We start from the raw sequence: 26,326 nt of genomic DNA on the forward strand, positions 1-26,326 counted from the left end.
GCGCGGCGCGGGGCGGGGCCGGCGGCTCGCGGGCTCCTCTTAAACCCCGCGCATCCTCCGCGCCTTCATCATCATCCTCACCATCATCATCATCATCATCCTCATCATCCTCCTCACAGTCACCATCCCCACCATCCCCACGGCGGCCGTGTCCCGGGCAGCAGCCGGACCGCGCAGGTGAGGTGGCGGCCGTAGCGCGGGGCTGGGCGGGCATCCCGCCGGGCGCAGGTTGCATCATCCGCGGGAGCGGGATGTGCGGGGAGAGAGCTGCGGGCAGCCGTGCCCCGCACCCCGCGGGGATGGGGGATGGACGATGGGGGATCGAGGATGGAGGATGGAGGGGTGCGGGATGCCCGGAGGCGCTGCGGAGTCTCCCTGGGTGAAGATATTCCAGAACCGTCTGGGCGCGATCCCGTGCCATGTGCTCCGCTCGCGCAGGGACTTTGGACCAGGTGCCGCACCGTGGTCCCTCCCAGCCTGACCCGCTCTGTGGTGCTGTGCCAGCTGGGGTTCTGCTCGGTTCGGTGACGCCGGGCAGAGACCCCGCGGGTCGGGGGAGCCCCGGGCGCTGCTGGCTCTGCTGGGTGCCCGGGACACGGGAGTGTCCCACGCGTGGGAGCGCCTCCGCTGAGCTCGGAGCGCAGATGGGCTCTCTGCTTTTCCTGCAGCCTCACAAGAGGATGTTGTGCCTTTTGGGTTTTGCTCGGGGTTTGGCACTGCCTCTCCAGCTGGTCTTGGCTCGTTGCCCATTGTTCTCCTGGGCGCCATGAGGTTCTCCTGCAAGGTTTTTTTGGCAAGTCTGGCTGATGCACTGGACCACGAAGCTTCTTTTTTTACATTTGCTTCCGTATATTACCCCTTCCCAACTGGGAGGGATCTGAACTTGACTAGGACCTGAGGGAGCTGTTCAGTAGCAGTGTTAATAACGCACTCAGTGTCTTGAACCAGCCACAACTTGAAAGACGAGTGATTCTTCTGCTCCTGGTTGAGTATCTAGTCTGGTGTGTATCTCTGTAATCCTAAATCCTTTGACCACGGAGGTTTTGGAGTGCTGGGACCCGTTCCAGCAGAGTTGCTCACTCTGTTTACCCTTGCCAGGAGTCTGTTTGCTGATTTGAGGCGAGAGCTCCGTGTTCTGCAACGCTTGCGCTGTGGAAATGCGGAAAAACACGGAGTGTGGAGGCAGGTGCAACGTGGGGATCTTATGTGAGAGAGAAAAGGCATTTCCTGGGGAGCTGGGACCTGCTCAGAACGCACTGGTTCTCTCCTGTAGTTAGATCTCCACTGGTGAAGTGTGGTTTGGGTGCCAGTGCACTCTGCATCCTTTCCCGTGCTAGCTGGTGGCTCTTGGTCCCCTGCCATACCCCCTGTGTGTGACTTCCCCAGCTTTCCTGGAGCCAGGGAGGTGGCAGCAGGGTCGTGAGTGACCCGTGTCCTGTGCAGGCTCAGGGACATCACTGAGCTGGCACTGGCAGCCTGCCAGGGTGGCTGGCATGGGCTGGCCTCTGGCTACTGATCCGTGTGCACACAGGAATCAGGCACACAGCAGAGCTGTGCTCGTGGCTGCTCTGATCCTGCTGAAAGCTCCACAGGGGCAGCCACAGTGGTGGCAGCTGGTCTTTCCCACAAAACACGTCAGACAAAAGCTGCCTTGCTGCCCAGCTCTCTGCCAGCCTTTATCAGAGGTCCCTGGGCTAACAAAAGTTGTGAAGCCTTGCAGGAGGCACCATAATGCTGGGGAAAGGGTGCTCTGCCTCTGCCTGTCTTACAGACCTGGCCAAAAAATGAGAGCAGCTCCCTCTTTTTGTCGTGCTGGGCAATTTGTTTAATCTGTGAGCCTCTGTCACCCTGCCTGGAATCCTTCTCTCCCTGGGCAAATCTCCTGCAGTGTTGGTTCATCTCTGTGTGCTAAGGAAGGGGAGCTAGAAGCAGGGAAAGAAAGACTGAAAGCTTCTGACTGCAAGAGGTGAAAATGCAGATAAAGCATTCTCCAGTCTCTTCTCTAATGTTTCTGTGCTCCTGCAGACACCAGTCTTCACTCAGAAGGTTTATCTCATGGCTGTGATGGGCAGGGTTGCAGTGAGCTCAGGAAATGGAGCTGTCAGACACCTGAGTGAGGCTGCAGGCACAGCAAGCTGAACACTCCCCTGTTCTCCCTGGCTGGTTTCTAGAACAACAATTGCCACAGCAGTGGAAGTTGCTTTGCTGCCAGTTTAATCTTTGCAGTGTTACAGAGGTGAGGGCATTAAAGAGCTGCCCCTTTCCTTTCAGAAAGTTATGACTGTTTGGGCCAATCTGGGTTTTAATGATTATCAAAAAGACATGCGTGTGCTCACCTGAAAATGGAAATAAGACTTTGGATTCTTGTAGGATTTCTTTCTAGAACCAGATGTTAATTCATTCCCCTGGTACTTCAGGTCACTTGATATCTCCTGACACAGGAGGGGTGGCTGCTCCTGAGGAAGTAGCAAGGACACACACACACTCACAGGAAAACCACAGCAGCAAACCAGCCCAGATGTTTGACTTTCTCCTTCATCTGTTACAGCTGTGGTGTTTCCAAAGGCTGGATGGGTACTGCTGCATCTGGGGATCTCCAGAGCTCCTACAGCTCCCTGTGGTGCTCAGGCTGAGCAGAACAACTGTTCTGCAGTGGTTTGTCTGTACCTGCTTAACATCATCAAGTTTCCCTTTCTCAGGCTGCAGCAAGATGGAATTCTGTATCTCATCCCTGAGCAGTCACCCTCTGATTCAGCTTTCCACCTGCCTTTTAGGCAGCTTCATCTGTGCCCCAGGCCTGACTCAGTTAATTTGGCAGTTGCACATGGATGTTTGAATAGTACAGCTCATTAGTGCTGATACCACACACTGTACATGGGGACTGCAGCTCCCGACTCATCTGTGCACTGGGTTCAGCTCAGGCTGCTCAGGGATTAATTTCACTCACTGGCCTCCAGTCCTGTTCTCCAGGAGCTGAGGAATGGTTTAGGTCTTGGGTTCCCTGTGGGGATGGATCCAGGGCTGTGAGCCTTGCCCATGAGACTTTCTGGGTCTCATACCTCTGAGTCCCCTTCATCACTTGGGTATAACTGGCTTTGTAAATTGTCTTTCTGATTAATTTTTTCCTTTGCCTTGTGTGATCTGCAGATATAATGGCAGGAGCTAGTCAGGCCTTTCTAGTTAGACTCTACCCACACCCCCAACTAGTTTTGTGAATGTTCCCCTTTACAGGAAAATTAAATTCAGGCTGACAGAATTTTTTTTTTTTCCTAAAGATGGACAGCTCTTCCTGCAGCTTATCTCCCTTGGCCTCTGCTGAGCAGTGTTCAGCTGCAGCTACAGAGGCAGAGTTGCCTCCCCAGACAAAAAGATTATTTTGGTCCTGTAGGGAGGATCAGGGTGGGGATTTGGGATATCCTAGACCACCTCTGTCCATTTTTGCTGAGGTTGTATCACCTAGGGCTGTAAGCAATTAATTATGTTGCTTAAGGTTAGTATTTGGTGACAGGATTTTTGTTTAGCTTTTTGTCCCTCTCCTTTGTTCAGAGTTGAAGCCCCATTTTTGAAGCTTTGATCAAACATCAAATATTGCCATTATAAAAATATGAGAGAATCTCACAGCTTCTTTGAGGGCAATAAATACAGCATTTTCTCAGTTTCTGCTGTTCAAGAAGTAATGGGATTTGCTGTTAGTAAACTACTAAATTTTTTGTCCTACAGTAGAGGAATTGAGATGCTATTGCCTTGCCCAGTCCAGAGGGAATCCTCCAAAAAGCAGCTTTTTGAGAGTCACATTAATTTCTTTCCTGCAAAGAACAAATGCTGTAAACCTCTTAATTTTCTTTTTTTCTTTTTTTTTTTTTTTTTTTTTTTTACTGCAATTAATTACACCCTCTTTCATCTCAGCTTTTGAACACTCTTGAAAGACACTGAGAGCTGGTGTTTTAAAGCTTTTAAAGGTTTTGTGCTCCTATTTTATGATAAGCTGGAAGCAGAACAAAATTTGCAGTTTCCTGTCTCTAACCCCTTGCTGCTTTTCTCCTGCTTTTTGAAATTATTTGATCCTTTGGCAGCAAGACCCCCTTTTTAGCTGGACTTTGTCAATATTGCCAGTCACTGTCTGTGTCCAGGGTTTCATGCCAGCTGTCTGAGGGAGCATGTGCCTCACAGGAAACCTTGAAACTCCTCCAGTATTTTTCCTTTACAAAAAAAACCCACTGATACTCTGGACTGTGAACCAGAGTATCCTAAAAAGAGAATTGAGGGCTGGGCTTTGTTCTGGAGCTGGAAGTGAGCTGATTTTTGGTAGCAGAGAGGCTGGTGTTAGATTTTTTTTTTCAGACTGGTGTCTCTCATTCTAACCCTGGTCATGGTCTGTGACAGGTTATATCCATTTTGGTTTTTGGGCATGTATTAACCTGATTAAATAGAATTGTGTCATTTTGCTGGCATGGAAATCTTTTTATCTTGAAGGAAAATTATTTCAAGTCTTAGTCTGGAAAGTTGAACTTTTCAGAGTTTTTTTTTTTTTTTTGTTTGTTTGTTTGTTTGTTGGTTTGTTTGGTTTTTTTTTGTTTGTTTTTTTTTTTTTTTTTTTGTTTGTTTGTTTTTTTTTGTTTGTTTTTGTTTGTTTTCCCCTAGAGGAGAGCAGTTTAAATGCTTTAGGCATTTTCTCCCAGCCAGCATGCAGGAAGGGCATTGGTGTCCCTGAGGCAGCAGTGCTCAGTGGCCCATGTTAACTTGCAGGATCAAATACTAAAGGTCAATGATGCTGTAATCCAGATTTTTTCCTGTTTTCTCACCATCAACCCTGTGAGATTTTAAATATGTGTTTTGTGTATCTGTCAGAAGGAGGATGAGGCCAGGGCCCCTTTCCAGCACAATTCAGTAATGGAAAGAGCTGAACCTTGTTGCAAAACAGTGATGAAGAAAAATATTAGGGGAAAAAAAAAACCCTCATGCTTTCCAAGACTTCAGCCAGGTTTTGTCTTTAATTGATAAGAAGCAATCAGGCTCTGTGAACTACTGGTAGGAGAAATGAACTTTAGACTATTTTGTATTTCCTAATTTGGGGAGCAGCAAGCTGCCAGAGGGCACGGACTGTGTGTTACATGCAGCATCACTGCAGCTGTGCAGGCAACACTGGTGAATTTTGGGGAGGAACTTGTGAGATTTTGCTCTCCTCGAGGGTGGAGAGGCCTCTGTTCCTGGATAAACCTTTTTCCAAGGTTGTGTTCAGGGTTTTGGGGACAGCACCATGAAGCCCTTTCACCCTTTGTGCCTCTAGGGCTGTGTTTGCTGTGAAGTATTTCCCATTGCTTTTTGTGGCTTTCAAGCTCCTGGAGTTGCAGAAGGTTTTGTGGTCACTTTCTGGCTCTGGGCTGTGCAGGATGGGGCAGAGGGAAGATTGGGTAATGCAGGAGGGACAGGTCAGGGGACCTTCCATCACTCTTGCACAATTCCTCTGCTGCATCATTTCTTTTTAATCCTGTTTATAGAAGTCATCTTCAGTGTTACAGCTTCTGTTTTTTTTTCTCTATGAAAAAGATGTGTGTGTTTTGCCCCTGTGAGAGAGTTTCCTGATTGGTTTTTGTTTTTTTCTTTTCTAACTTGTGTGATCTGCAGCTTTGAAGAGGATTCCAGTCTTGTGACCCACAGCAGTCGTTCTCCTGGAGAAAATCCAGTTTCCTGTGCCACCACCCCCACCAGGAGCCATGGAGAAGTTTGTATCAGAAAGGCCTGTTCCTGTGTCCAAGGTACTCACAGGTCCTTGGGAACACTGTTTGCCCATCTTTCCATCACCAGGATCTGGGAGAGCCCTGCCTGTTTCCAGGGAGATTCCTGGGTTGTTTTGCTGAAATTCTGTGGAGGCAATAATAATAAATAAAAAAATGAAATAAAATAAAAATAAATAAAATAAACCAAAGGGATTAATGCTGGGAGTGCTGGAGAGAAAGTGCAGGCTGGACAAGAGGGGAGACTTCCAGTTTTATCAGAACTCTTTGGCTGGAGAAGAAGGGCCAAGACCAAGAGGTTTCAAGGCCAGGTTGGATGGGGCTCTGAGCTGCTGTGGAGGGAGGTGCTGTTGAAACCTTTCTGGAAGAGTTCCTTATGGCCACCAGCAGCAGTGCAGAGTCTTCTGGCACAGTTTTGTAATTAGTCACTAAGCAGCCTTACTGTATTCCAGTCTGCTTGGAGTGGGGAGGTTTTATTTCAGAGAGCTTTTGGCGTGGCAGGGGTGTCTCCCATGAGAATAGTCCTGGGGTTTTTGTATCTGTGGAGGCTTGTTACAGTGAGCACATGTGTGTTTAAATTATCTTGGTGCAGAGCACTGTGGTGAGCTTTTGTTCCTGAACTTGCAGTGCAAGATTCTTGTGGTGGTGATAAGGATTTGGCAAATCAAGGTGATGCTGAAACACTTCCCCATCCTCACAGTACTATGGAAACATCAACTCCTTTTTTTTTTTTTTCCTTTCTTTTCTCTTCCTTCTCCCTCCCCCAAGAATGAAATCCCTACTCTTCCTTCCCAGAAGAAGCCAGATACAAACTCATGCCCTCATGCACCTGCTAAATTTGTTATCTCTGGTGGGGTGGACACTGAGAACTGCAAGGCTAAAGAGAAGGAGAGGCAGTGGATCCGCCCTGACACACCCAGCAAGTGCACCTGGAAGCTTGGCAAACCCCCCTCTGCCTCCCCCCACCATCACACCACCCTGTAAGTATCACTTGCTGATTTTCAGCACAAGTCCAGTGTTGTAGTCAGTGAGTCAGGGGTCTCTGAATTCTTCAGAGGGAAATCGAAGTGCAGGGATTGTATTAAAGCCTTTGGATGCATTGAAGTAAATTAAGCCACTCACACATAAAGTAGACATTTAAGTAGAAGTAGGTTAGTAAATTTTAGGGTGAGCTCTAATGCTTTTAGTAAGTGAAAGGTTTCAAATGCCACAGTAGTAGTTTGAGTTCTAGTGAAGGTTAAAACACACTGATATCTTCAGCAAGAGGCTCCAGGCCCACAGTTGTAGACAGGACTAAGACATAATAGAGCTACAGAATATTGCTTACATTGCTTACATTTTTTAAATAGAACAAGACAGGTTGTATGTGTAGTTGTATACGTAACCTGGTGTGCTAAGAAACTAAAATTCTAATAGGTTAAGGAGTGGTGGTCTGAGTTTGTGTCTTAGCTTGTTGGAAAAATCCTGTATAAGAGTTTGTACTGGGGGAGTTGATGCTTTTGGCCATTGAGGCTTCTAGCCACTTGCTTTCAGCCACTGCATTTGCCATTGCTTTTTGCTATTGCCTGTTGAGACTGATGTGCTTTGTAATAAATAACCTTGTTAACTATTAGCTGCTTTGCTTATTTAGAAGATTTCCCAACAGAGTTGGTGCCAAGAGCACTGGAGTTCTGAGAGCCTCACAGTCCAGGTCTGATTAATCCATGTTTTGGATCAAGGACCTGATGCTGTGAGTTAGTATCCAGTGGATATTCCTTTGAACTAAAACAGCTAAAATGACCAGCCTGATAAAGGAGAAAGCTGGCTGAAATAAAAAGCAATAAATGCTGTGTGGCTGTTGGATGCACTGACTTTGTTTGTGTTTGTACCAGGCCAGAGCCCCCGAAGATCCTGCCAAACATCCTGAATAAAGTTGGCAACACACCTATGGTGCGGATCAACAAGATTGGGAAGCACTTTGGGCTCAAGTGTGAACTCTGTGAGTTGCTGCAGGCAGAGAGCAAACTAACAAACACTGTGTCAGAAACTTGGGTAGCTCAGGTTGGTAGTGTCATATAACCTGGCCACAGGAGTGCAGGTAATTGGCAGCAAATGGTGAGGAAAAATTCCTGGTTTTCCTTGGAATTTTTGGGTTTTTAGGATTTGGTCATCTAAAACATCTTTCAGTTTGTGCTTCATGAGAACAATTCCTGCAGCTTTTCCATTTCTGTAGAAAACATAAAAACGTTTTTCATAGAAAATTATTTTTTTAATTTAAAGAAGTTGTGTGAAATTTTTGGCTGATTCTCCTATTCAGAGTATTCATCAGTGTGTGCAAAATGCAGCTCTGCAGTTATCACTGAAGATCACTGAAAATGATTAAAGGGGTAAAACTGTCAGTGAATTTTTTTTTTTGTTTGGTTGGGTTTTCAAACCCAACCATACTGTAGATATTAGGAGGCTCTGATCAGAGTCCTGAAAGGTGGGGGAGGGATTAATGCTGGGAGTGCTGGAGTGAAAGTGCAGGCTGAGCATGGGGAGAAACTTCAGTTTGATCAGAACTTTTTTTGGCTGGAGAATTTACCAGGAAAGGGGCAAGACCAGATTTTAAGGCCAGGTTGTGGGTGCTTAGAGCAACCCACTCTGGTGGAATGGGTTTGGAGGTGGGTGAGCTGGGGATCCCTTGCAGCCCTGCTCTGCTGTGTCTGCAGTGGCCAAGTGTGAGTTCTTCAACGCCGGGGGCAGCGTGAAGGATCGCATCAGCCTCAGGATGGTGGAGGATGCTGAGAGGGCTGGCACCCTGAAGCCTGGGGACACCATCATAGAGCCAACCTCTGGCAACACAGGTAGGGCTGGGGAGGCTGGAAACTGTGGGGGAAATGCTGTGGTGGCTTTGCTGGAACAGGCAGGGTGGAGATCACAGCCTGTGCAAGGAAAAAAGGGAATTTCCTCCTGCCTGTGTTGGTGCAGGGAGCACCTCTTCTGTCTCACACAGGGAACAATTCTGCAGTGTCCTGTGCTGACCAGAGCAGGTGGGAAGGAGTTCTGCTGAATTGCAGAGCCTCTTTGCTTTAAAAGAAAAGAAATGCTAGGCCAGATTCACAAGAGTCCTTAGGAGTTCAAGTCTGAAATTATTGTGGAAAAAAGCACCCATGAGACTGGAGTGATTCTGGATATCCCCTTTCTTTCTGCTGGGGAAGTCCCATGGCTCCTGTCAGGTTTGAGGAGCAGCCCTTTCCATGCTGATACAGTTGAGATGGGAGATGAGCTCCATCCTTGCAGCACTGCCTGACAGAGCCCCTGCATTCCTGGATTTTCAGCAGATCCCATCTGGGCCCACATTTCCTCCTCAGAGGGCTGGAAGAAGGAACAATCCCCTTGAGTCAGGGGCCAGGGCAGAGATCTGATGGTCTGAGCAGGCTGGAGTAAACTGGGCTCCTGTGTCAGAGCTGCTGTAATTGTGTTAAGCTGCTCTACACACCTGGAACATTCCCCCTTGAGTCAAATATAAAATAAAGAATATAAATAATAGAAACAGTTAAATATCTAATGCACTGCCTCCTCTGAGGAGGTTCATGGGATGAGTTACAAGCTGCTCTCCTGCCTGGTGTGTTCAGGAGAGGTGTCTGCTCCTGTTCCTAAACTCTTCTCTGGATTTCCACCCACTGCTGCTTTCTGACAGACACAGACCAGGCAGATCTTTATTTGATGTTACTGGAGGCACTGGGGGATGAGCTGATCTGGGACCAGTTCCCCAGCCTGCAGCAGAAAATGGGAATTCACATCTGTTGGTGTTTGCTCAGCAGCTGCTCTGGGGGAGGCAGGGGTCTGGGGGCATTCAGGGCAGCTGAAAACTTTGTGTGGCTGTTCCTCCTGCCTGAACAATGGCATGGGGTGGAAAATGTCCTGTGTGTTCATTCCTCCAGTATCCAAGGTCTCACCATGACACCCCTCTCTCTGGGTCAGTACCTGATAAATTATTCTCCTTGCCACAGGCTCCAGAAAGGCAGAACTGAGGGAGATACAGGACAGTAGCTTCAGAAAACTGATTTTTTTGTCATATAAGAGCAAAGAGCAGGGCACACAATAACCTGAGAGAATTGGCTTTTGCTCTCTACTGCCCAGTGCTACTTAGTATGTTGAATGGGAGAGCTAATGTGTTATATTTTTATCCTCTCTGCATCCCAGTTTTCCCTCAGCCAAAGTCCTGTTTTAATGTTTGCTGCATTTCCAGATCAGTAGCAGAAAGTGCAAAGTATTAGAGTTCAGGTCTCAAAATCCTTCCTTCATCACAGACCATGAGGAAGATCTGGTGACTTCTCTCCAGCCTGTGGCTTTAATGAGGCTGCTGCTGTCTTATTAGTATTTGGGCATCTATATTTATCTATAATATACTGAGAAAACTTTCCCTTCCCAATATATTAAACATTACAGTTGTTTGAGGTGTGAGTTATGTTTCTCTTACAGGAACAGTTAAAGATTGTTAGGCTGGGGAGTTTTCTCTCCCCTATGCAATCCACACAAAAACTGAACCAGCTTTGAGCAAGCAGGTCTCTGTGCAGGGTGTGTTGGTTCTGTGCTGGTGCCCAGGAGAGCAGGGGAGCTGCAGCCTGACCTGTCACACCTCTCAGGAACCTCATCAGCTCAGCCTATCCAGCAGAGGGGATCTGACAGCAGGTGGGAGCTTCTCTTCCACAGGGACAGCACTTCTGAGCTCAGCTCTTCTGGTGCAGGCAGGAATCAGGCTGGAGGTCAAAATACTCAGAGTAGAAATGAGATTTCTGTCTCCAACACTGTGGAGCAAGCTGACACAGTGTATTAGAACCTCAATCACCAGCAGCATCTAAATAATTTATTTTTAGACAGGACTTAGTTTCAGCAAACAGGGATTTGTGCAGAAGTGAGTCAGTAAAGGCTCTGTGGACCTTTTGGCAGAATTGAAGTGATTCCTTTAGTCTCCTCTGCCTTAAAGTACATTCCTTTCCCAAATTACTTCTGGAAAAATGAAGTGGGTGAGACAGGAGGAAGGTGATGTGCAGTTTGCACACATCAAGCTTCCCCACCCTTGGCTAAACTTTCTGTGGGCTGTGAGCCTCAGGCAGTATCAGCACCTGCAAACCCAACAGGCAGAAACATTCCCTTTGCCAGCCCTCTGGAGACACTCCACTGGAGCCAGTGGTGCAAACCTGGTGGGAGCAGGGCTGCAGAGCTGGCAGTGTGGGTTTTGTGCTTTCCCTGAGTGCTCTGTGTGCTTGGCTTGCAGGAATTGGGCTGGCCCTGGCAGCAGCAGTGAAGGGATACCGCTGCATCATCGTCATGCCAGAGAAAATGAGCATGGAGAAGGTCAGAGCTGCCTCTCTTCTCAGGAATTTAAAGATAAACGTGTTTGTACTCACCAAGTTCCTGGTGCAGATGGGTGCTGGGACTTCAGCAGCAAAGGTGGAGGCTTTGGCCAGGGAGAACTGCTGAGGGGCTGTTGCCAGTGCCCAGAGAAATCCAGGCTGGCCATGGGTGGAAAATGGCTTTGAGAGCCATCCCCACAGCACTGCCACTTTAAAAACTCCCATGATTGTTTTAAATATGTCAAGACAAGCTGAGGTTTGCCTGGCACACTGAGGTGGTTGCCCGTGCCCAGGTCAGCTGTCCCTCACTCAGCAGAGGGTGAAGGAACACAGAGCTGATGCTTTGAATATTCTGCAAATATTCTGGCCTTGGGGCTGAGTGTGAAGGGAGCCTGTTGAGGGTGTTTTAGGGTTTTGTGACCACCTTTATTTGCTGCAGGTGGATGTCCTGAGAGCTCTGGGTGCTGAGATTGTGAGGACCCCAACTACAGCCAGGTTTGATTCTCCTGAATCTCACGTGGGGGTGGCCTGGAGGTTGAAGAATGAAATCCCCAATGCACACATTCTGGACCAGGTGAGAACCAAGGTGTCAGAGGTGCAGGTGTAGCATGGAGGAGGCTCTGTGGTGTTCTGGGTTGTCTGTTCAACACTCTCCATGTGTCTCTGGAAGAGAAGATGCCCCAAATCTGGAGCTGGAGCTGAGCAGTCTCCACATTGTAGGGAAGGAAGTTTTTAGAGTCACTAGAGAGCAGCAGTGAGCTGGTGTTCACCAGAACTACAGCACTTCTGGTGTCTATTTCCAGTGAGTTGGCAATCCTGTGAGGAAGAATGGACACAGGGGTCATGTTGCTGGGAGTGCTGTCCCACAGACAGAACTGATTTTGGCATGGGAGGGTGCTGGCACCTTAGAGCTGTGCTTAAACTAGGTCACTTAGGAGGCCTAGTCCTAGATAATACACTGAAACATTCTGCAGGGAGTGTGCTTAGGTGTTGTGGGGCTTGGGGACTGTTTGAAATGCTTTTGAGCTCCCTCAAATTGTGATTTTTGCATTTCTGATCTATTTTCTGATCTCTCTTTCACTTTAGTACCGCAATGCCAGCAACCCCCTGACCCACTATGACACCACAGCTGAGGAGATCCTGCAGCAGTGTGATGGTAGGTCTGCTCTGCTGCTAAACCCCTCCAGAGAGCCCCTGCCAGTGCCCTACTGTTATGTCCTTGGAGAATGAAACCTCAGATGAGAAAAGCAGGGATTTGGATAAAGCAAACCCCAAACACGTGCTGTGTATCATTAAAGAGTTAACCTTATTCCATATAATGATTTTTTTTCCATTAAAGAAGAAACCTTGTTTCAGAAGTCATAATAATGATTTTTTTCCTATTAAAGAATTCTTTGTTTTTTAGACTTCTCTGCCTTTGAGCAGATGAAGAAAGCTGTGATGTTTAAGTTACCTTAAAAAACCCCTGTAGGTAGACTGGAATAGAGTAATTCTTGATCACAAATGCAGAAATAGGTGTTTTACCATTCCCAGAGCAAATACTCCAGACTGGAAGCATCTTCACTTAGAGCACAAATTGCTCTGTGTTACAGCTGCCACCAGCAGGAGCCTCTGGCTCTGGGCAGCTGAGCACAGCAGGGGCTGAGCTGTGGCACAGAGCCTCAGCTGGGCTCATTCCTCAGCCCAGGAGTTGGTTTGGGAGCTGTTGGAGACATTCCCTGTCATGCTGCAGCATTTCCATGGGGGACAGAAGGGAGTCACACAGCAGGCTCCAGACCTGCCTCATTAAACAGTGCAGTTTTGATTGGCCCCTCTGATCAGAAAATCAGCAGTTAAATTAATTTGCATTAAGGTGAAGACCACATGAAAGGTTCTCCTCCCTCCTAAAGCTCTAGCTGTTCAGAGAACTTGGCTTGTCTTTCTGGGACAAACCTTGAGTTAAAGTGAGTACACCCTTACAAGCTGCCATGCCACAAACTGAGAGTCCAGATGAGTTCCAGATTTAGGCTTCTTGTTTCTGTTTACCTCCCCTTACAGCCCAGGCACTGTTCAGTTAGCCCTGCTTGGTGGAGTGTTGTACTTTTGGCTGGTAAGCAATTTATTTTGTGTGTAAATTGGTGACCTTTTAAAAATCTATTTTTTTAGAATTACCAAAGCTGTGGGGATGCACCAGAAAAGCTGTAGGTGGTGGCACAGGGATGAACTGTCCTATCCACACTCAGTCTGAGTGCTAGTGACCAAAACAGTCTTATTCACATGAAAATGAGGGAGTAGTTGTGTTAACATTTCTCTCCAGGGATGCCTGTCCCATGCTCTTGGCACTCACTCAGTTAATTAGCAAACATAATGGGCTGCTCAGTTTAACTCTGAGAATGAATTATCTGTCTCAGCAAATACAGTCACAGGAAAACTGCAGCTGTCAGCTCTGTGGGCCACCTCCAGCTGTGTCCAAAGTGCCACAGATTGGTGCCTTGCCAGGCCTCTGGCTGGACATTTCAAAACCCTTGTTGGGGAAAATGATGATTGAGCAATGGTTTCAAGGCAGATCTCACAACAGCTCCTGGAAGCAAAGAGCCCTACCCTGCCCTTTTCAGCCACTGTGTGCATTTTTGTTGAAGAAAGTCCATCCTTAGGTGTCAGTGAGCTTTCAGTCCACCACCCTGTTGGAGATTTGACACTTCTCTCCCCACCCTTGAACAGGAAAGGTGGACATGGTGGTGGCCACGGCTGGCACAGGGGGAACCATCACTGGCATCTCCAGGAAGCTGAAGGAGAAGTGCCCAGGGTGCAAAGTAAGTGAGAAGCCCATTCTTTCATCTTTAGTGTCTTCTCAAGCTGCTCCCTTCCCTGTCAGCCTGCCCTGGGTCTCATGGGGAGCTCTGGGGTGCTCTCAGTTTAAAGGCAGTTCTGGCTGCACAGAGGCTTTCAGAGTGTCTGAAATCATTGTGCTCTGGTCCCACTGGTGACCAGAGTTCAGTTTGGCTCAGCAGATGAGCACTGACCCTCAGATCCCTCCATGGGAAAGTTCCTTCTCTGCTGTGTTGAGTTCCCTCCCTGGCTGTGCCTTCCCCAGCTGCTCTGGAGCTGCTGAGGTTTTGCCCAGTGGAATTGTCTCTGACACACCAACCTGTGTGTTTTTCCTGTGGGATGTGTTGGATTTCCTCACAGAACTTGGGTATCCTGCTTCACTGGTGAGAATTTTCCTACACAGGCAGGGAGCTGTAAAGAAAATAAAACTGATCTGCATGCACTTGGCACAAAATGAGTTGTCTGTAATGATGCCTGGCATGTGAATGAGGACAGCTTTGTCTCAGGAAAACCCTGTTTTCTCTTTCAACCAAGCAAAACCCAAGTGGTGCCATCAGTGTCCACAGCCTGAGGAGGTGGGATGGGTTTCCAGGGGGGCCAGAAGCAGCAAAGCATTTTGCTCCCAGGGGAGGTGAATGTGGCCAGGGGGAAGTGAACAGGAGAGCAGGTTGCTGTCACTTGGCTGTGTGCCACCAGCAGCTGTGACAAGGCCAGTGCTCACAGGGGCTCTGTGGCTTGGTGACCTGAGTGGAAACTGCTTCTCCAGGTCATAGGTGTGGATCCTGAAGGCTCCATCCTTGCTGAACCGGAAGAGCTGAACAAGACTGACAAGACAATGTATGAAGTGGAAGGAATTGGCTATGATTTTGTCCCCACAGTGCTGGATAGATCTGTAAGTCACACTGCTTCCTTTGCTGCCCTTTGCCCTCTGCTGGGATACAGGAGTGAGGTTAAAGGCAGAGGAAAACTTGGGGAAGTATTTCTTTGAGCTGAAATGGAAGGGCTAGCAGACAGAACTATTCCTGTTCTTTCCTTCAGCATAAACAGCCCTTGAAAGGTTTCTGAACTGGCCACATTAGTTTTACAATGCCAGGTCAAAATGCTGTGAGTAGGTAAATAGATTTTCCTACAAAACACACTTTTGTTTTGAAAAACCCACAACACACCTGAAAAAAACAGTAATGAAACACATACAATAAAAATAAAACAGACATAACAAAGAACACCAACTTGGCAATCACAAAAAAACAAAACAAAACCTTCCAGCAGAGCATCCCAGCCCCTCCTGGACAAAGTGGCTCAGTGTCCTGAGCTGAGCCTGTGTCCCTGGGAAGCCTTCCAAGAGGGGAGGAAGCTGATGCTGTCTGAGGCTGGCTCACAGCAGCCTGCTCTCAGAAGGGTTCCAGTAGGAGCCTGTAGTGCTGGTGTGATCATCTTACCTTGGCAAAAGCCCCACTAGGAGCTGGAGGAGGACGGAGATCCCGGGCTCCGTGGGGCAGCTGTTCCCTCAAAGAGCCAGGGCTGAATTCACACTGGCTGTGCACTTCCCCTGTGCCTCCTCAGTTAAACAGAGCCTTGTTTGTGTCTCCTGCCCCTCGCAGGCAGTGGACCAGTGGTACAAGAGCAATGATGAGGAGTCCTTTGCCTTGGCTCGGATGATGATCCGCGAGGAGGGGCTGCTGTGTGGTAAGAGCAGGAGCCCTCTGCCTTTCTCCCTCTGTGGGAGCCTCACAGGCACCTCCTTCCCCTTCAGACCTTCCCCTCCTCACTCTGGAATCCTCTGTTCTTTCTCCTCCCCTGCCCTGCTGGCCCTCATGCCGTGGTTGATGTCCTGCCCTGCTGTGTCCTGGCAGGTGGCAGCTCGGGCAGTGCCATGTCTGTGGCTGTGAAGGCAGCCAGGGAGCTGAAGGAGGGCCAGCGCTGTGTTGTCATCTGCCCTGACTCCATCAGGAACTACATGTAAGGACCTGCTGCTTTTCTCTCTGGGAGAGGGGTCAGGGAGTGCCTCAGACCTTGGAACACCCAGTTATCCCAGCAAGGAATGTCTCTGGGGCTGTCTAAAAGGGGTCTGACATGGAGCAGGGAGGATCTTTTCCCTTTTAAAGCTGAGCTGGTTTCAGTAGATAATCATCACTGATGATTATTCTAGTGGGAGATAATTTGTCACAACAGATGCCTTGCATTCTCTGTATGATTTGTGGGTTATCCCATTCCTGAGAGGGTTCCTGTGCCCTTCCAGGATCCAGCAGCCCTGCAGCAGCAGCAGCCACACTCAGGGTGAGTTTGCAGGTGGAAGTGCCAGGGCTTTGAGCTGTGCTGAGAAGCTTTTCTCCAATCACATTGAAACATACCCCAAAACATGGCATTTTTAGCTGAGTTTCCTGACCCACGTTGCATCCAGCTCAATATTGGACAAACAGAAGCTGCAGACAGACACATCTCCATTCCAGGCTATGTCTCTGTGATATTGCAAGGGGCTGATGCAGTTGGAGCTTTGTTTCCTATGGGATTCCTTTTTCCTCCATGAGTATTTCTTCTCCATGTCCCTGGCTGCTCAGCTTGGATGGCAAATGATGGTTATTTGCAATTACACTTCAGCTGTTGGTGACAGGGAGCTGTGAGCAGTTTTGTTCAAAACCTCTGTTTGCTGTCAGATGTTCAACCCCTGCTAATGAGCTTTTCACTTCTGCAGGTCCAAGTTCTTGAGTGACAAATGGATGATTCAGAAAGGGTTCATGAAAGAAGAAGACCTTGGCAACAAACCTTGGTAAGCCTGTCAGATCCATTTGGATTTCCATCAGTCTATTCAATCAAGTTTATGGCAGTTGCTAATTTAAAGCTCATTTCAATTTACACCTCTCCTTTGATCTTCCATGCTATTGTCTTGATGTATAATTGCAGATATTAATCAAGTCTGCTTTCATTAGTTGACATCCTTCCTTGAGAAGAAAATTTGGTACTTAATGTTTGGTTTTTTTAATGAAAAGTGTTACATCTGGAATTAAAAACAAAGGAAATATGCAGAGAATCCTTTCAAAATCAGAATTCTTGAGTGCAAAGCACTCCAAGTCTGCATAGGTGGAAGGGAATCTTCCCTAAAGTGTTCCCTATAATGACTGCAAATACAGATGGGTCTTTGAGTAGGTGCACAAAATTTTCTGTGTGAGATGAGCAATGAAATTGGGCAGATTAGTGCTCTCCACTGACTATCTGTAATCACAGAAAGCAGGTGAAATGAGAAAAAAGGGTTTTGATTTTCAAGCCTTCTCACATTTCAGTGGCTTTCTGATATTGTGAGTAACACCTGAGAGCCCTGAGGCTTTATTGACTCTCAGGCTGAATCCTGACTCTTCCTTGCAGCCTTTGGTCGTTCCTGAGCTGCTGGAGCCACTGTGCATGAGGGATGGTTCTGTGCTCTCCATAAGGCTTGCATGGGTTTGTTCTTGATTGCATCCCCAGGTGGTGGAACATCAGCATTCAGGAGCTGAGCCTCTCTGCCCCCCTGACTGTGCTTCCAACTGTTACCTGTGCCAAGACTGTGGAAATTCTCCGGGAGAAGGGATTCGACCAGGTACCAGTTGTTGATGAATCTGGGTATGTCCACATATATCACTCTATCCATAAGTATCACTTCTCTCAGCAGCTCCTCAGGGATGCCTTTTAAGTGCTTGCTGGACATACAATGTCTGCTCACTCATCCTTTTTCATTTATTAATGCTGTTCAGAAATGTTGCCTTGAACACACCAATGCTGGGGTTTGTGTTTTCATGCCAGGATTGTCCTGCCATTCTCGTGATTCTAATGATTATTATGATATGCTTACTTATTTTGTCTCTGCAGGATAATTTAATTTCTTTTAATGATGCCAGTTTTACTTAAAAAAAAGCAAAAATTAATATTTAAAGCAACCAACCCCAAACGTGCTCACCTCTATCAGAGCTTTTTGAGTTTCTTCAGCACACTGTGCACACTGCAGTGCTGCAGTGACCCCTGTAAACCAGGGTGTCCCCAGCAAGCTGGAATGTGCCTTATCACCCTGCAGGTCTCCTGCAGACAGGCTGGAGAGTTGCTCAGTTGTGCATGAATTGTTGTAGACCCTCACAGGGAGAGGAGAAATGAGCCAAACTGGGGTGAGCTTGTCTCTGGCTGTCACACCTGTCAAAAGGACAGATGAGAGTGTGAAAAAATGAAATAGTTTGTGCTTTCCAAAAGCTCTCTGGGATTGCAGGTAGCTCTCTGCAGTTGCAAGGAGCAGAGGTGAAAAGGTCCTGGTGCTCAGAGGGACCTGCAGCACTGCTGCCTGGTGTGTGAGCCTCCAGAGCCCCTGAGAACACACTGAACCCAAGTATGCCATCAATGATGCTGCTTTATTACCATGAAGCAGCTGAGCTGACTCCTCCAGGCTGGCTCAGAGTGGATGCTTTGTTCTACAGGAGCACCTGAGGCTTTTGTGTTGTTTATCCCTGTCTTGTCTCTCCTTCCCCAGGGTGATTCTGGGCATGGTTACCCTGGGTAACATGCTTTCCTCACTGCTTGTTGGGAAAGTTAAACCTTCTGATGAAGTCAGAAAAGTAATCTACAAGCAATTTCAACAGGTAGGCAGTTATATTCTGCAGCTCCTGGTTCTCTGGTTGCAAGTACCAGAGAAGATGTGCTAACACTGGGTGAGGTTTACCTGGGACCATGCCAGCAGCTGTTACTGAATTTTCTTTCAAAAACATGGAATGCTTGACTTAGTTTTCATCAGGATTCAAGTTCCAACACCATCCCAAAGTGGATTGAGTGCTGTGTTCTGGAAGTGTGTTTAATGTTTCTGTTCACCCTGTGAGCCACCCAAGGTTCTTCATGGACAAATGTAAATTTATTTTTTCCTCCCCAGACAGATGATCCAGCATCCTGGGGAAGTGTGGTGCGTAACACAACTGCTTGGTTCGTGTTCTCCCTCCCTTGGACACCTTGGGAGTTTCTGGGGCTGGTGGTGTGTGATGGGTTCTGTGGCTGCTCTGGTGTTGGCTGCATCAGCCAAGTCTCTGCACTTCTGAGGTTGTGGCTCTTGCCATGGGCAGCTTGAAGGCTTCTTTAGTACAGGACAGCTTAACCATTTCTTTTCCCTTTATTTCTGGTATTTTCTTGCTGGAGGCTGGAAGGGGAGTGACACAAGCTGTGGTACTGCTGACATGTTAACTAGAAATGGTTATTTTCCATTTGAATTGATGGGTTAATGGAGAAAAGTGGTGGAATGCACCACAGAAACATTCTTCTGGAATAACTCAGAAGCACTGTGGATTTTGCTTCTGTTACCACTCTAGTCAAGCTGATTTGGCTTGTTTATGAGTGAAACTGGGAAAATGAATCATCTGTGTCACCAAAATCACTTCTGATATCCTACATGGGATACCACAACCTGCATCAAGAGGCTTAGGCTGTAAATCAGGGCAAAGGTACATTTTAGATGGATCTTTTGGCTTTCTTAGGTTGCTCAGAGGGGTTGTGGATTTCCCATCCATGGAAGTGCTCAAGGCCAGGCTGGATGGGGCTCTGAGCAGCCTGAGATAGTGAAAGGTGTCTCTGCCCATGGCAGGAGGTTGGAACTGGGTGATCCTTGAGGTCCCTTCCACCCCAAACATTCTGTGATTTTATAACATGGGTAGCCTGCTTTGGTAGGATCAACACAATTATTTTATGATAATCTCTTTAAATGGAAGCAGAATGGTTAGAGCTTTTTTGGAAGTCCCTGGTACAGTTGTGCTCTGGGGATTTGAAACACCAGTCACAGGATAATTTGCCAACCCAAATGTGGAGAGAGGAGCCATCCTTGTAGAGTCAGATGTTAGTTCAGTTGTTTGGGTTCCTAGTCATGTGTAGAGTAGTACTCACTGCCTAGAGACCTAGTAAGATTAAAAACAAACCTAAATGTGGGAAAACCCATGGGTAAAATGTTTGAGAAGCTTGATTGAGGAGGTGAAAACTCAGTGGGGATTCTGTTAAATTTCCACTGAGCATCTTTAGGCATTTATTTTTAGATTTTATTCCTTCATGGTTGTCCCAGGCTGCCAAGGGGCTGCTTGTCCTGGTTGTCTGCAGCCTGCCCAGTCCCTGAGGACAGGTTTGGGACTGGTGGGTGACTCCATGTGGCAGCAGATCCAGATTTCCCACCTCCTTCTCTTCCTAGCCCCCAAGTTTGAACACAGGCTGCTGGGAACCCTCTGGCTCCCAGTGTGACCACAGAGCTCCATGTTCCAGTGCAGCCCAACTCTTCATGTGTGGCATTTATTTCTCACAGAGAGGCTTTTTGAAGCTGCAGTGCAAGACTCTGCTTGGCTGTGAATTCCTTTAATAAAAGTGTCAGGTGGGGGGTGCTGGGGAGAGTCACCTGGTTAATGGAGCAGTGGCTGCTGCTTCATCTGTTAACTCATGTTTGAACAGTTTTTTAATAGTTTAATTTTTTTAAATGATTGCAGCAGGTGATTGCTGAAGTGTTTTGGAAATGTCTGTATTTTTTCAGAGTTGACACAGGGTGCTTTCTTGTTCAGTCTCAGCAAAGTTGAACTTCACCAAAAAAAAAAAAAAAATTGTTAAATCTCAGTTCCTGGATTTGCACCAGAACTCAGTGTTAGCTGAGCAATCATTCACCCTTGGTTTTGTTTTTGGTTTGTTTGGGCTTTTCTGCCTTTGCAGATCATATTCACTTCTACAATGATTTGTAGCCAGATTCATTCACTCTTTCATTCATTTTAGAATAAAATCAGTAATACAGAGACTTTTATGGTAACTTCTTTTGTTGAGATGCATGGAACACTTGACCTTCTTTGATTATTAGTATTTTTCAGATCTTCATTATATTCATTTACAGAATTTATTATATATTAATATAATTATATATTAATATATATTAAAATATATAAATATTTCTCTAAATATATATTAATATATATTTACATTATATTCGTTTACAGAACCAGAAGGAATAACTTCATGCAGTGCTTCATTTCTTTGGAAATTACAAACAAAGAAAACTGCTCTTTTAAGTTGGCCTTGTTTGTTGTTTTCTAGTGCTTCAGGTGGGAGCAGTGCACAAATGCTGATGAATTGATTTTAGTTCTGTGTGAAGTGTGTGTGGGCTATTTACTACTAAATACAGAAAGGACTGTTTTATTCAAGTTTTGTAAACTCTCTCCTCAGATTAACCTGAAAGACAACCTGGGGAAGCTCTCTCACATCCTGGAAATTGACCACTTTGCTCTGGTGGTTCATGAACAAATTCAATGTGAGTACAAAGCACTGCACCTTGTGAGAGCAAACCTTTGAGTGGTAGCAAGGAGCAAATGAGAGTGTGAATGTGTGGAGTGAGCTCTGAAGAAGCAAAATCCTCATTCTGTGTCTAAATTTGTGTTACTAAGTCTAATTTCCATCCCTGGAAGTGTTCAGGGCCAGGCTGGACAGGGCTTGGAGCAACCTGGTCTAGTGGAAGGTGTCCCTGCCTGTGGCAGGGGTGGAACAAGATGATTTTAGGGTCCCTTCCAACCCAAACCATTCCAGGATTAGTAAGACTAAATAAATCTTCTAACTGGGGTATATCACTATTATATGTGAATAATATTTTTTCCTGTTTAATATTCCTAACAGCAGACAGCTTTGCAAAGTTACAAACACTGAGAAATGAGAGTCAAAACAATACTAAGTTGTGCCAGATAAATTTATCTTTAGCTTCTCAACTGTAACTGGAAGAAGAGCCATCAAATTTGGGGCTGTTCCTGATAATGTCCATAAGGATGTGCTCTTGGCTCTGAGCTGACTATTTGTAAAACTGGAATCTCACTGGAAGCTTGCAGTGAAACAGAGATTAAACAAAAAGCCCAGGACAGTCCAGCTGATTGAAAAAACTGAGTACAGAAGTAGATCTAACATCTCAGTACAGGCAGACTTTAGGAATTTAGACAATTGATAAAGGGCCAGAGGTCATGTGGCCACTTGGTTCCCAGGTCAAGGCTTAGGCTCACAATGAGAAAATCTCTTGAACCTGTGCTGTCAATGCAGCAAAGATTCAATGGTTGTTAGTATGTTTTTTGGATATAAATGGGGTATTGTAGTTTTTTATACTGATTCTGTATTTGACAGGGATACAGGAAGATGGTTGTGCCACATTTCCTCCTCAAAATGTGGTTCCAGTGGGCCATTCCAGTGGCCCCTGGTTCCAGTGGGGCAATGCCACTTGAGCTGTTTCAAGTAACTAATGCTTGAGGAAAATACACTTTATAACCAGAGGGCCTGGTTTGAATTCTTGTGTCAACAAAAAGAAATCCAGTGTATCCTTATCCTTCCTTCCCTAAAGTTTCAGTGTCCCCTTTGATGAGGAGCTTTTCTGAGCTGAAAATCCCTGTCCCTTGTGTGCCAGGAACAATAAACAGCCCCAGGCTGGTGGAGCTGGCTCAGCCCCCCATTTCACAAACCAAGCAGGGGAGGGTGTGTTTGTGCCTCCTGGAGCCAGAGCTGCCTTTTTTTCTCTGTGCAGATCACACAGATGGCTCCTCCAGCAAGAGGCAGATGGTGTTTGGCATCGTCACAGCCATCGACCTCCTGAACTTCGTGACCGCGCGGGAGCGGGAGAGGAAATCCAACTAAAGCCAGGCAGCAGCCTGGAGCCCTTCAGCCTCTTCCAGTCTCAAACAAAGAATCAGGTCTAGGTCTTAAGTAGAATGCTGTTTTTTTCTTTTTTCTTTTTGTTTTTTTTTTTTTTTTTTTTTGTTTGTTTGTTTGTTTGTTTGTTTGTTCATTTTCATTTTTTTTTAATTCCGAAAATAAGTTTGCTATCCTGTTATCAGCTATCCAGCCAATGTGTCTTACTGTATTGCCCAGCTTCTGGGACTTGTTTCTTAATCAGGTTAAGCAGTATTTCTTATCAAGACAATTTATTTTTTTACCTATATATATGTATATGTAGAAAGTGTTGCCTAAATTAACTGGTTTGTTCCTTACTTGTTATGTCTGAAGGCTGGCTTTCCAAAATGTTTCAGAATCATCATATTGAAATAGAGTTACTGAAGTAGAGGCCCAAGAGAGCTCTGGAAAGTTCTGGATTTTTTTTCCCCTCCATTCAGGGGTGTTAAGTTAGATATTACCTGTGTGGAGACAAAATTTGGACTGAGGTATGGGTAGAAGAAAGGAGGATTTCCCTTTTGGTGGCATAATTGTAAAACTAGAGAAAATCCTGAAGCTGAGACTTGCTCCAACCATCTGCTCTGGGGAAAAGCTGGTTTGAGCAGAAGCAAGGCAGTGAAGTGACAAACATAAACCAGTGACACTGTTTTACACAGTGCACCAGCTTTTCCTGCCATGACAGACCTATTTTTCTCCCCAACAGTATCCTGATAAACACAGTGGAAAGATTTAAAAGGTAAGATGAAGCATCTTGCCTGAAAGTTTTTAAAATAATTCTGTTTCATCCATTACCTTCCTCTTCCCTCCCCACCCTCTTGTTTATCTCAGAGTGCCTTTTTGTGCCTGTTTCAGAAGAGCCAAGGCTTATCTGTCAAGAGCTGTGAACTCTTCCAAGCCTTGTTCAGGCACTCCTACCCTATAGTGCCTTATTGCAGGAGAAAAGCCCTGCATTGAGATTTTTCATAATCTGAAAAAGCCCTTTCAGATTATTGCTGAAGGAAAGTGACCCATCCTTGCCTTAAACTGTGGTTAGCCATTAAATTCATTCACTTCTTCAAGATTTAAGATTTTAAAGTCTTTCTTTAAGATTTTAACTTTCCCCAAGGCTCTGGGGAAAAACTACCATAAATCTAAAAATGCACAACTTCAGTAGTAAATGAATTGTTCTGAAGGGTGATTAATTTCTTTCTGCCATTGTAGATGTCACTGCTGCTAGATTTTGGCATTACTTTGGATATTTACTTTACTGGCTTTTATCTGATCTTTGTTTTCCCCCATTTTCCATCTGATCTTCACTGACAGCAGCAGGGAGGGAGGTGCTTGAGCAGATGAGGTTTGTCCTTTTCCCTTGTAAAAGCTCCATGTCCTGACCTAACTGAATTCAGCAAAAAATGTGAAAATGGTAGGAGGAGGTTCCCAAAGTTATTTTCAGAGCAGCACAAGAGAGGAGTTAAAGGTGGGGCAGCAAATTAGTCAGCTATAAAGAAGTGTAAAGATTTGAATATTTTTTTTATTTCACTTTTCATACATTAATCCCTGTCGTGCCAGGAAAACAGTATTGTGGGCTGAGACATAGAAGGTGGTTAGAAATGGTAGGAACACAGGATGGGAATCTAAAACATTCCAAGTAAGCCAAAGGATCCAAAGAAATTCACCTGCTCCCCTGGGATTTGCTATAACAGGAGCTGTCTCCTGTTCTGCACTGGCACAGGGAGGAAAAGACCTTTCTTATCCACAGCAGCAACTTGGTGAGACCAGAGGAACTGGGCAAATAAATGGATTTGCTGCACAGCTGAAGAACTTTCCAGAGCTCTTTCCCATGGCAGGGATGAGGGCAGCAAAGAGAAAGGGACAGGGAATCCAGCAGGGCTGAAGTTCCTCTGCAAAAGCTTTTAAGTGTGATGCTTTTTTGCATGTCTGAGACCCTCATTGCTGGCCTGCTCCTGGTTAGCTGTGGTAGGGCTGATTAAACTGGGCTTATCTTTGTTCCAAATGCTCTGAAGACCAAGAAAGTTTGTTCAGTCTTTTACCTGAAGGCCAGAGCCTGAACAGAACTCTATTTTTTTTTCTGAAGTGAGTGCCTGCATCTTCTGTTTACCTTTGCTGCTTATGCAAGCGCTGACTAAACCTGAAAACTTTTGCACAAGGATATTTTTATCAACAATTTATGCTGCATTTGTTCGTCACTGTAAGAGATTATCAGTCCTAATGTTGGCTCTGCAAAAATGCTTTTTAATTTCTCACCTGAAGACAGCTGTTCAGTAAAATCTGTACAGTATTTTGTACAAGCAGTTACCAGGTTCATTTTCACATTGTCATGTCCAATGTTATTTCCCATTTCTTGTACAAGCTGTGGCTGGCTCCAGAACTCTGGCTGGTTCCTCTGAGCAGCCAGACCAGTCTCATCTGCCCACCAAGCTCATTTCTGAGCACTTCTGCTTGCTGTTATAAATCTCACATCAGGCTCAGTGTCAGAAGTTTCCTGTCATTGCCCCTCATCCAACAGCTTTTCTTATTCTGTAGTGTCAACTAATGGAAAGGGAAAACTTCTTATGCTTCAAGGAGCTGGGAAAAATCATCACTACAAGCTGTATTTATTGCACAGATGTTCACAAATGTACCATACAAAGAGCTCAATAAAACATGTTCACAAATGTACAATACAAAGAGTTCAATAAAAGATGTTCACAAATGTGCCATACAAAGAGTTCAATAAAAGTTGTTCACCAGTGTACAATACAAAGAGTTCAATAAAACATGTTCAGAAGTGTACAACACAAAGAGTTCAATAAAAGATGTTCACAGATGTACCATACAAAGGGTTCAATAAAAGCTGTTTGGTTGCAGAATGGCTCTGGGTTGTTTTTTTAATGCCAGTTCAAGCCTGTAGGTGTGTTAGACTGTAGGAAATTTGTGCAGAAGACCCCTGGCTGTCAGTGTGAGGGCTGTGGGACTCTGCAGTTCCCTCCATGTCTCACACAGCCAGTCCTGCCAGCACAGGCTCCTTGCTCTCCTCTGGGTGTTCAGGTACCTCCCCACACCCAGAGCTCTGTCCAGCTTCATCTTCTCACCCCTGATCCAGCTTGGGGTGGCTTCATCTTGCTCATCCTTCCCATGTGATACCCAAAATGCTGCCATTCCCTTTTGGCAGCCCCAGAAAGGGGCCCTGAGGGCAGCAGGCATCACTTGTGTGCATGGAGAGACCATTCCAGCAAAAGGCCAAAGGCTACCCCAGCACAGAGAGCTGCAGGAAGCAGGAGGGATCAAGTTCCACTTGCAGCAGGCTGAGCAGGGAGCTGGACAGGTTCAGCAATGCCCTGGTGAGGAACATGAGGCTCTGAACCTTCTGCCTTCAGCCAGAGCAGCTGTGAGAGCTCAGGGCTGCCCAGCACCTCAGCAGCAGCCCCAGGCTGGAGCTGAGAGCAGGGCACTGCCCAAACCCCGTTTCTGCAGGACCTCCTGACAGCTGAGTCACAGCTAGGTGACAGCCCTGGGACTGAGCTGTCCCCAGCTGAGCAGCTGCCCCTCCTCGTGGGTCACCAGCAGGAAAATTACTGGGTACAATCAGCTGTGCTGGCTCTGCAGATAAAGGGAGGACTTCAGTCCAGAGAGCTGCCTTATGAAAGCCATAAATTCCCTTTGGGGAAGGGAAAAAAAAAGAAACAAGGCACAACCACCAACCCAGACTCGTGTTGCTGCTGGAAGTGCTGCTACCCTTTGTCACGTGCTGGAGATGGCGGGTGAGGGCCGAGCCCACAGGCCGCGACTCGTGGAGGGACTAAGAGCAGCCAGCTCACTGCCACC

At 46.4% G+C, this 26,326-nt stretch overlaps 1 protein-coding gene across 1 annotated transcript; it reads left to right on the top strand.

Moving 5' to 3' along the window:
- On the top strand, positions 1 to 25,373 carry LOC130260205 (cystathionine beta-synthase-like protein). The gene is made up of 17 exons (XM_056505398.1): positions 1 to 177; positions 5,626 to 5,756; positions 6,504 to 6,715; positions 7,607 to 7,713; positions 8,426 to 8,560; positions 10,978 to 11,057; positions 11,496 to 11,630; positions 12,143 to 12,212; positions 13,757 to 13,848; positions 14,631 to 14,756; positions 15,466 to 15,550; positions 15,718 to 15,823; positions 16,557 to 16,631; positions 17,324 to 17,458; positions 18,351 to 18,459; positions 21,047 to 21,131; positions 22,377 to 25,373. Exons 2-17 carry the CDS (start codon positions 5,715 to 5,717, stop codon positions 22,484 to 22,486), a joined length of 1,704 nt encoding a protein of 567 aa, XP_056361373.1. The 5' UTR covers positions 1 to 177; positions 5,626 to 5,714; the 3' UTR covers positions 22,487 to 25,373.
- The last annotated feature ends 953 nt before the right edge of the window (positions 25,374 to 26,326 follow it).

The sequence above is a fragment of the Oenanthe melanoleuca genome, chromosome 1 (assembly GCF_029582105.1).
Source record: "Oenanthe melanoleuca isolate GR-GAL-2019-014 chromosome 1, OMel1.0, whole genome shotgun sequence".
Taxonomy (NCBI): domain Eukaryota; kingdom Metazoa; phylum Chordata; class Aves; order Passeriformes; family Muscicapidae; genus Oenanthe; species Oenanthe melanoleuca.

Bases quoted from the DNA above. Each gene is read 5' to 3' on its own strand.
- LOC130260205 (XM_056505398.1), top strand. From the start codon at position 5,715: ATGGAGAAGTTTGTATCAGAAAGGCCTGTTCCTGTGTCCAAG. The intron at 8,561-10,977 runs GTAGGGCTGGGG...CTTGGCTTGCAG, and splicing joins GCCAACCTCTGGCAACACAG to GAATTGGGCTGGCCCTGGCA. The intron at 17,459-18,350 runs GTATGTCCACAT...CTCCTTCCCCAG, and splicing joins CCAGTTGTTGATGAATCTGG to GGTGATTCTGGGCATGGTTA.